The sequence below is a fragment of the Athene cunicularia genome, assembly GCF_003259725.1.
Source record: "Athene cunicularia isolate RWA chromosome 17 unlocalized genomic scaffold, athCun1 chr17_part1, whole genome shotgun sequence".
NCBI classification, from domain to species: Eukaryota; Metazoa; Chordata; class Aves; order Strigiformes; family Strigidae; genus Athene; species Athene cunicularia.
In genome coordinates this window covers 4371278-4381851 of record NW_020799122.1, presented here as the reverse complement: position 1 = coordinate 4381851, position 10574 = coordinate 4371278, and the positions used below count along the sequence as shown (strand labels likewise).

Genomic DNA, 10574 nt, shown 5'->3' with positions numbered 1-10574 from the left:
AAACATGTATGAAACCCAACCCCAGCGCCCCCCCCACCCTCCCCAGCCCCAAACAGAACCCCCCGAGAAAGTCAAAGATACTCATTTGCAAAGACTGACTTGTACTTCAAAAGATTTCCTGTGGAATTAAAAGCCCTCGTGGTTAAAATTTCCAGCTGGGCTGTGTATAGTGTTTGTGAGCTGATGGGGGTGAAGCCAAGGCTTTTTCTTCCCATCGCGTCCTTAAAAAGGAAAGCTGACCCAGAGCACAGCACTGAGGCCATCAGAGTCTCTTCGCAGCCGGTCCACCCTCTGCCAGCCATCCCCAAGTCCACCACGATGCTTTTAACCCCAAGAATGCACAATCCAGAAGAAAGAGGGTGTTCGGTCAAACTGTGACTATTGCAAGGTTGGAGGGGAGGAACCGAGACATCCAGGGGAGACCAGAGCACCGGAGTGCCGCACATCGCACCGCTGCAAGGTGCGATTCCTCCTTCCAAAGCACTGAATTAAAAGAACGGCTCCTTTGCAGCATGTTTAGTGCAGAGGGTCGTGCTCGGTGGCCGGGTCGGTGCCAGCTGCTCTGCCAGCACAGCCCCGGCCGGACCCAGCGTGGCCAGTGGAGCTGGGGCAGAGCTGGTGCCACAGCCCCCTCCAGGCTGCCTGGCCACGAGAAACAGCTTGACGAAAAACGCAACAGAGGTGGCTTTGCCTAAATCTAAAGTGTTTTGACACGTTCCTGGCTGGGGAGAAAGTGTCATGGCTTTTTTTTAAAAAACAAAACCCAAACAAAACCACACAAATGCATGTGAAAACGTGCATGCAGGAGGGTGGGCACGTACACAGCACACCAGAGTCGTGTATGGCATTATTTGGAGCGGGGATGCTGATTATTCGGAGGAAACATCTACAGGTGTATTCCTCCACCCAAAATTGTGCTCTGTGTTATTTCCATAGCCAGGTAATGCAACCCGCCCCAGCCCAGCTCCATCGGGGGGGCTGTGGGGCTGCTCTGGGGGTCTCCAGGGACAGGCTGCGCACCCACCCTAACCCTGAGGGGATCACGCCTGTCACCCAGGAATAAATAACCAACTTGAGGCGTGAGATGGCCTGGGAATAGGGCAGAGCTGTGCGCGCACACACACACACACACGGTGGAGTGTGGAGAGGGGCAGGAGCGGGTGGCAGAAGGGGGGCAGTAGCAGCTCTGCTTTGCTATGGGACCGTGGAGGGTGTGGGGGGTGTGTGTGTGTGTGCGCGCACTAGGGCCAGGATCAGTCAGCTTCAGCGTGCCCCCACGACACGACGGCAGATGCCCACTGACTGGCAGCACGAGCCATTTTGTAGCCAACCATGTGCCCCATTACTTGCTTGTCATCACTCGGCGCTTCAGCCGAACGTCGAGGAGGGGCGTTTACTCTGTATAAAAGGATGAGCAATATCAAAAGCCTCTTTATAAAAGAAAAAAAAAATGCAACGCATCGCTAGAAAACCTTGCGTCCCAGCTGCAACTGTCCTCCCCCATGCTCCCCTTTTCAGCTTGTTTTTTTTGCTACCCCTTTATTTTACCATTTATCACGTCTCTGCCTACAGAACACCGATATTATTTTTTTTCTTTCTTTCTTTCGTTCTTCTTTTTCAAAACTCTTCCATGAATCTCCAAAAGTTCTCCCCGCTGTTAAAAGCCTCGGTGGCAGCGGCGAGGTACGATGTGATGCTCCGGGCTGGGCCAGCAGCCAGCCCCTCACACATCGGTGCTGATGCTGCGGCTGCGGGAGAAAGCTTCCCGCATGGCCGAGAGCCGGTTGGGGTTGAGGGCCTGCAGGTTGCCCACGCTCACCGGCAGATCGAGATCTTCCTGGCTCACCGTCTTGTAGCTCACCCGGTCGCCCCCGTTGTGCAGCTCCTCGGGGGGCTCCTGTAGGAAGAAGGTGGGGGGCTCGTAGGGTGCGCAGCTGGGGCAGCTGGACCGGCTCGGGGTTGGCTTCTTGCCGAAGGGGGACGAGGCGTAGAGGGACGGGCCGTTGGTCAGCACTACGTTGCGGTTGCAGTGGAGCGGCGGGATGTGGGAGTGCACGGCGAAGTCGGGCTCCTCCTCATCCTCCTCGGACTCATCCTTCTTGCAGCAGTAGTACTGAAACGGGATGGCCCCGTGGGCTCTCAGCTGGCATCCCAAAACGCCCACCCTGCCAGCGAGGGGCTGCTCCATGCATGCCAGCCCTGGGGACCAGCAGGCAGGGGACACCGGGCTCCCCTCCCTGTTGCACCACCCTTTGCGAGGCGGGGGGCTGCATCCCCCTGGCCTTACCTGGAGCCTACAGTAGCAGAGGACGGCGATGATACAAAGCAAAATGACAGTCGCTAATATTCCACCTGTGATGACCACGGTCCCGGCTGTCATCCGCCCTCTTCTCCATTAACAGCCTGCAAAAGCGAGTACACGGGGTGACAGGGTGAGGTGGGGGCCAGGGTGAGGCTGGTGCTGGGCGATGCGTCGTTCCACAGCTCCCCAAACCCTCAGCTCACCCCCGTTTGCAGGGAACTAGAAACCATGAGCGCTCTGTGGGAGGTGACGGGCAGGATCCGGCCGGATCCTGGCACTGGGTGTCTGTGAAAGCCATCAGGGAGGTCCCATCCCCCCCCTAAATGCCACCTTGCAGGCATAGGAGGATAAAAAAATATTCATGCAGTGGGTGAAAGTTTTAGTGAACAGCAGCTCTGGCATCACATTGGGCTCCTCTGCATGCAGGAGGGGGGATCCGAAGGAAACAAAATCTTCTGCCCAGTGCCCATGGCACCCAGCGCACCCTCCCAGCTACTGCCTGGTGGCAGAGAGTGTCAGTGATGGGAGAAGGCGCTTTCTGAGCTGTACACATTTTTTCTCTGAGCCTATAATCCATTTTCCCCATGAAAACAGTGTGGTATTTTAATTTGGAATAACCAGAGCTTCTAAGTGAACCTTAATGACAGCAGGGACAGGCGCTCTCCCCACCCTGAGCAGCGAGCTGAGGCACGGGATGTGTCTGCCTGCTGCAGGAGGCACCAAGCTCCTCACCTTCACCATGGCCAAGCCGTGGTGTTGGGGGGCTGTGGGGGCACCCCAGGATGCTGCTTCTGACAGCCTTGGGCGAGCTGTTCATTCCCAGCACAGCAAATACTGCAGCTGGGACACAGGGAGCTGGACATCACGGAGACACTGTGGCTTAGCTTGGCCCCACTCTTGTGTTTTGGGGTACCACCAGCACCCTTCTCTCCCTGGAGTGCTCTTTAGGGGAATCTGGGTGCTGACACATGGTGGAAAGTCCCTGTGTTGGCACTGCTGGGCTCACCCAGAAGGCAGATGCTATGGATCACTCACAGCCCTGCAACAGCAGCATGAGTCTTGCTCTGCACATCCCTGTTCCGAGAGCCTGTAGGAGGGCTTGAATTTCCCTCCATCCCACACAGAATAAGACCAAGCTCTTTGCCATGGAAAGGATGCTGGGCAGACACGTACCTGCCTGCACACACCTGCTAGCAGCTATGCAGCCAGCGGCAGTAACCCCAGCACCGCTCTGCAACTAAAGCTCCAGCAGCCCTTCAGTGCTGCAAGAGTTGGGCTGGGAACAGGAGAAGCGACATAAATTAAGTAAGAAATTGTACCCTGACCGCCTACTCTACAAGCGCTTTAACAAAGCTGGCCTCCAGCTCATGCTATCAGGTTAAAACAAAAAAACCCAGCCACCCCAGCCCCAAATTACTTCAGCACCCGAGGAAAAGCAACCGTATCTGTCAGGGATTTAACCCGTTTCCAAAGAAAATAAATCTGTGGCATATTTTCAGGCGCTTAATGTCCTGCTAAAGTTGGGTAAGTGCTGAATGGATAAAGCAGTATCACATTTTATGTTGCTGCTGAGCAGCGCTGTAGGAGGGAAGGTAATTTATAACGATGGCTGAACGTCTCCTAGCACTGCACAGCCACGGGGCAAGCACCAGGCCAAATCCTGCCCTCATTCCTCGGGCAAAATGCTCTGGGGAGGCTCAGGGTGAGGTGGGGGGCGCAAAGGAGTGGAATACAGTCAGGGGAAGGGTTTGCAAAAAACGCGTTAGTGGTTTAAAAACTTTGATTCCTGCTTAAAGAGGGATGGAGGCACTCGGCAGCAGACCTCGGGCTGCACTGGGTGCTGTGGGCTGGCAGAGCTGGCTGGAAATGCCCGTCCGTGGGGCCTGTCTGCTGCTCCCACGTGCAATCGCTGAGCTGCCAAGGCAGGGGTGTGCAGGGCCGGCGCGGAACTTGGCTCTTGGGGTGGCCGGACTCAGCCCTGCAGACTCTCAGGGATGGGCGCTGCACCCATCAGAGGGGATCAGCAGCTTCAGGAGAAGGTGGCAGGCAGGGCTCTGGCAGGGAGGGCTCCCCAGCTTCCTCGCTGATTAATTAAACGGCAGCCTACCCCGGAGAGACAAGCGAGGGTCGTACAGAGCCAATTTTCACAGTTTCTGCCCAGCTGAGGTCAGCCAGATGTGGCATTGCAGCCACTGCTCCATCCAGAGCAAGACCTTTCGCTCTTTTCTCCTCCCATAACATACTTGTCCGATTAAAGCTGCGTACCTGGAAGCATTAAACTCTCCAGCATGCAAAGGGGGAGGAAAGCATGTGGAGGCCCATAAGCAGAACAATTCCTGTCTAGACCTCCTTTTTACATTTGTTCCTAATTTCACGCTCCACAGGCTCCCAGATTCATATATTTAGTAATAAATATCCTGGTAAAAGGAAGTGCTTTGCAGCTCCGCTGTGGTCTTGGAGAAAGTATGCAGGAGCCCTGGTAACAGGAACGCAGGCACCGAGAGATGTGGTCCCAGCAGACGGTTGCTTGGCTCCTTCCTCGCCCCTCAGTAACGTTAGGAGCCCTCCAGCTACTGAGGATGCCTGACCCCCCCAGCCCCATCCAAATCCAGCCCCCAGCACATCCTCCATCACTGCCAGACAGCTGGGAAGGGGCTGCGTGGGATGTTAACTCTGCACAGGCTGTTTGCCCCTGGCCCAGGAGCCCTTTGCTGCAGGAAAAAGGGTCCCCAGTGCCACGGGGTGACAGGGGATGGTGCCTCTCGGGGTTACTGGGAGCCGCCGTGCTGGTGCGGGCTCAGGGGAGCTTGGGTGTAATGCTTCCCCCTTCCCCAGCACCCTGCTTTACCTTCCCAGCGTGTAAAGGACGGGTCTTGCTGCAACAAACAAACGACACGCCACTGCATGGTTGCAACGGGCTGCTCCTGGATGAGCTGTTGGGTTTTAGACACAATCCTGTGCCACTTGCCTGCTTTTGCCAGGACATCTATTGCTGCAGCTATAGCAGCACCAGCCCTGCAGCCCTGCAGTGGCTGCCAAGTCCCAGGGTGCAAGAAAATGGTCTTTCCTATTCCTTGCAGCCTGGAGAAGACAGAAGCAGAGCTCCCATCAGCTCCAGTCCCATACTAGCGACTTCTTTCCTCGCTGACACCCCCTGCAGGTCTCTGTCATGGCTGAGGACGTGGGTTTGGAGGTCGTGCTGTTCACTAGGAGCCAGGTCTGCCTCAGGCTCTGCTCCCCGCTTCATCTGGGCGCTGCCACAGTGGGCTGATGGACCTTCCCGACGTGCTGCAGCCCAACCCAGGGGACTGGAGAGGGCCTGGGGGAAATTCCTCACAAGCAACAAAGAATGGAACAGCACAGAATTGCACTTGACAATGCAGAGAGGAGAACGGGGAGATGAGAAATCATCCCAGGTCACCCCTCCCCCAGCATCTTGAACACGGCCCCTGGACCGCTGGAGGTGTCCGGCGCAGGGAGAGGCTGCGCACAGCTGCGCATCGCTCCCGGGTCAGCTCTGCGGAGACTGGCTGTGCAGCCAGCGCCTCTCGGGACGCCTGCGTGGGAGGAAGGCTTCGGAGCAGCTGGGGGGGCTGAGCTCAGCCCATCCGAAGGCTCCAGCTAACACCCAGCTAACCACAGCTCCGAAACGCCGAGCTCCGGCTCCAGGTGCTGGAGTACTCCAGCCACGGCCGGCTCACGTGGACTGGCCTGATCCTGCCTGCTGAAGCTGTGGGAGAAGGAGACCTGGGGACTGCTACAGACACCACTCCAAGGTTTCTTTTAGAGACCCTCAAATGCCCAGTTAAGCCACCTCTAGGATTTGCAGGTGTTAAGAACAAACTTCAGACCAGACCTTTAAATGGAAGGGGCTTCTGCCCATCCTACTCCATCCCATCCCATCCCACCCCATCCTCAGGGCAACACAGTCACCCCAAAGCCTTTTGCACTAGCTGAAAGTGCTGTCATGGCAAGCATCAAAAAAACGGAGTGCTGGTCCCACGGAAACTGTGTCTGCACAAGGAGACTGTGTCGTGCCTGCAAGGAGCTTTAGCCCACGGCTTGTCCTACGGTATCCCCCAGCAGCCCTGGGACCTGCTTCCTCTGCAGCCAGAAGAAGCACAGTCCTCTATTTAACAAGGAAGTTGGGAATTGCCCTTATTCACCTGACTCCAGAAGCTGGTGATTTACACAAAGTACCCAAATGAGGTATGAAACAACAACTGGCAGCACAGACATGAGAGCTGGCAGGATTAGTCATGCCTGGTGCCCCAGCACTGGAGCAGGCAGGACTTAGACCCCACCATAACAAACACACAGGAATAAACACCCCAGGCTCGAGGGACACTCGGCTCAAATCTTCTGCATGAGACCTCTGGCCCTCACCCTGGCCATCCTCCTGATCACAACAGTGGTCTCATTTGTGGAGGGAACGGGGATCAGCTCTGCCCTGCGCTTCCAAACGGCCGAGATGGAAAACGGAGAGAAAAAAGGAAAAAAAAAAAAAAAAAAGGCACCCCACCCTTCCCAGGGAGCGGAGGAGGCCAAAACCTTGTCCTGAAGTAACACCATCCTGCCTTGCCTTGGCTCTGCTCTGCGCTAGCACATCCCTGGCCGTGCTGCGTGCTTGGCCGAGCTGCTTCTGCGCCGAGTCCTGCTGCCGTGTGTGGGTGTCCTCCCCCACCCGGGAAGGGCCTCCGAGAGGGGAGCGACCCCGCACGCCAGCATGGCCCCCCCAAGCTGACCCTCCTCCCGGCATCACGACGATGGCTGGTGGTGGGTCAGCTTGTTGGGTCGCTCTGGGGAGAGACCTCAACGGCGGCAACATTCAGGTTGGGAAGATTAAGTCCTACATGGAAACTGGGCGTTGAGCAGCTGTGTGCGGGGCCGGGGGGGAGCACAAGTCTGACCTTCCGTGGGGGAGAGTCACAAGCTCCACAGGTCTTGCCCTGGGTGGGCAACGCAACCATTTCCCAGCTCATCCACACACAGTGAACCCTGACACTGACATTTCCGACCAAGCCCCACTTCAGCAGAAAGGAAAAGAGCTCAGCAAGAGGCTGGGGAAACGGGAGAGCACGCGAGGGATGCTGGCTGGCCGCGATGCTGCTTCCCCGAGCTGCTGAGTCTTGCTGCTGCTGCTGCTTTTCACCCCGGAGCTGGGTGCAGGCAGCATTCAGGACCCAGAATCTTGGCCCAGAGTAACAAGAAATCACGCTATAATAAAGTGGCCAGGGTAGACTGGATCCGAGCTCTTGATGCTGCAAAGTCTCAGGGTGAGCCTGGCTTACACTCCCTTGTTGCCCCCCCCACACCCCTGGTGCCACGTAAGTGTCATGGCTCTGCCCAAGGGTAAACCCGGGAGAGCATCGGTGGGAAGGAAAACTGCTGCCCAGGCAGCAGCCACCAGCCTGGGAGGTGGGAAAGCAGCAAATAAGTTAGAAGCCAAAGACAGTTTGGTGGCAAATACAGCCTTATTTCTGCATTTCCCCCAGTTCCTGTAATCCTACCCAGTCAATGAATAAGAGCCGGGCTGCTAGGAACAGCCAGGCAGCGTGCCAGCAGAAGACTTTGCATTTACAGAGCCAGCGGACAGGGCAGCTGCCAGAAACACAGGCGGGGAACGTGGCTTTCCATATGAAAAACACTTTAGGCAGAAGGCCTGCATCAGTTTTGTTTGCTTTCTCTCTCCCTCCTGAGGCAGCACGCCTGGCCTGAGGGCTGATGCTCTGCGTAAACAGCAGGGATTTAAACAGCCAGGCTTGACCACGGGTGGGCTGGGGAAGGGGCACATCACTTCGACAAGACCACCTGAGCACGCCTCGACACGGACAAGACGAGACATTTCTCAGCAGTCAGTGCTTCCCCATCTCGGCACAAGTGCTTCCCGTGTGGGACCCCCCTCTAGCTCCAGGCACCCCATACGCCAAGTTTCTTTTGAACACTCCACAAGTAGGGGGCGATTAACTGGTTGGATAACACTACTCACCATTTCCCAGCTCCTGCTGGGTGTGGGAGGCAGCTTGGAGATCGCAGCAGCCCTGTCCTCCCATCTGCACCCCTCTGGGATGGCACTCGCTTGGACACTGGCCCTTTGCACAGTGGCTCCTGTTTTCCCTACCCTGAAAAGGGGGGGTTCCACTGCTATTGGTAATCCCTGGAATAAGAAGGATTTTGGGAAGTGAATCTATGGTACATCAGAGAGGGCTCCACCACCTGGGAGATGCAGCCAGATCCAGGCTGCCACGCGCAGGCTGTAACGCTGCTGTGGGCTCCTAAATGGCAAATCAGAATGGGGAGCACAACATTTCACACCCAGCTCAAACTGCACGGCCCTTTCTGGTGGCCTTAGAGCCGTTACCTGGTTTGAAGCCAATTACAGATCTCACTGATATTCTTACAGAGGTAACTCACAGCTCAGTCCCCGCAGGCTCCCCCCGCCACTAACGCACTCCCAACCCTCTGCCTGCTGAGACAGACCCCAGTACTTCAGCTCCTACTGATGTCCAGACCAGAAACAACACATTTCAAAGGCAATTTATACGCAGTGCCTGATAAATTATTCAGCAGATGGGACATTGCTGGGATAATGCTGAGCTCTGCAGAACAGGATCCTGGCCACCTCCAGGCTCCCGCGCTGCACGGCTCGGGCAGGGCTGGGATGGCAGCTCGGGACCAGCTGTGCTGCGGGCATGGAAAGGTGATGAGAACTGGGTATGAGAGAGCCCTCTCTGCCTGCAGGCACCGGCTCGGTGCTCTTCATGCTGGTTTTAGCATCCTGGCAGTGAGAGTTAAGCCTGGAGGTCCATCAGGCTAACGCAAGATGAGCATCGCGATGATACGGAGATGTATCCCTCATATTTGCAAACTCCTCCAGGGGACTGGAGAGGCTCCTCTCTGCCCACGCTTAGCTCAGCCCTTTACAGGCAGAAATGCTCCCCCAGAGCCAATGGCCAGGCTGAGATGGGGAACAAGGATCATCAAATGCCAGTGACCTGCTCCTTCTGTCTGCTCTTGTTATCATCCGACACAACGATATATAATAACGATATTACATAACATTAACATTTTATAATCCAAAGTGATTCGTTATATGTTGCAGCCCAAAAACTCCTCGCAAAGCTTTTCTGATAGTTGTGCAAGGTGAGGACACGCTGTATCCGTATCCCGCAGGTGTCACTGCTAGCAGTGGCAATGCCAGGGCAGCCAGGCTGCGCGAGAGCAGCTCATCAGCAATGAACCCAGCAAAGGAGGCCAAGACTGCTCTGGGTATACATCCCACAGCAACACACACTCTGAATTTGGGGTTTTCTTGAAGTTTAAAGCAAGCAGAAGGTCATAGGACAATTAAGGATCCCCTCCCATCAATTACCGTTATTAGTTTTTAAGAGAGAGATTAGCTCTTAGTGAGCCGTCTGAATTTTCAGAACACTTAAGCAGGCTGCCTTCAAAGCTCATCGATCTCGGGGATGCCTGCCCCAGCAGCACACAAGAGGGAATATGTGCTCGGCAATAATGAGGCAATAATGTCATTTAATACAACCAAATCACGCCTAATGAAAAATAATATTTGCACAGCTCATCAAAGCGGCATCGAGGCTTACTAAGCACAACTCCAGGCGTGAATTTAAATGACTGCAGATGCTAAACAGAGTGAAGTGGTGCCGCTGGGGAGGGATGGGGGAAAATGCTGAATCACGTGTGGTGCCCTTGGGAATGTCCCCTTCCAGTGCCTCTGGGGCCACCCAGAAGGTGCTGCTACCTCCGTCCCAAAGGGACTTCAGCACCACCTGGATTAAAGAAGGGTCTCTTCACCCTGCTCTGCCCTTCTGACTCTCTGTAAAACTGTACAGCCATGTCCTAAAAAGCATCGATACGGACGCTAGCGACATCCATAGGGTATTGATGGGGATGCTGGAGACTCGACGCTGTCCCACACCAGCCCTGCGCTGGCAGCAGTCCAGGAGAGGTAAACTCAAAAACCAGGCCTGAGGAAGGAATTGGTAGAGACGTGATGGACTCGCCTCCAGGTCCGCAGCAGGGGCTTGCGGCCAGCGGTCTCTGTCAGGATTTGAGAGCTGCTGTCAAATCACACCAGAGGGCTTTACCTTCCTCAATCCCACCTTTCACTGCCCAAACAATCACACTCTCCTTAAGTACCATGCATTATTTCCATACATCAGCTGGAAAACAGCCCATAATCCCAAAAACACATAAGCAGCCTAAACTCCTTAAAAAAAAAAAAAAAAAAAAAAAAAAAAAAAAAAAAAAA

At 55.4% G+C, this 10574-nt stretch overlaps 1 protein-coding gene across 1 annotated transcript in view; it reads right to left on the bottom strand.

The window, feature by feature from the left end:
* Positions 1 to 1608: 1608 nt before the first annotated feature.
* FAM163B (family with sequence similarity 163 member B) overlaps positions 1609 to 10574 on the bottom strand; it is a 22445-nt gene continuing 13479 nt past the window's right edge. The window contains exons 2-3 of the mRNA XM_026860406.1: positions 2288 to 2403; positions 1609 to 2113 (exon numbers count right to left, since the gene is read on the bottom strand). Coding sequence (XP_026716207.1) covers positions 1724 to 2113; positions 2288 to 2380 — 483 coding nt within the window. The 5' untranslated portion in view covers positions 2381 to 2403 and the 3' untranslated portion in view covers positions 1609 to 1723. The remainder of the gene's footprint in view (positions 2114 to 2287; positions 2404 to 10574) is intronic.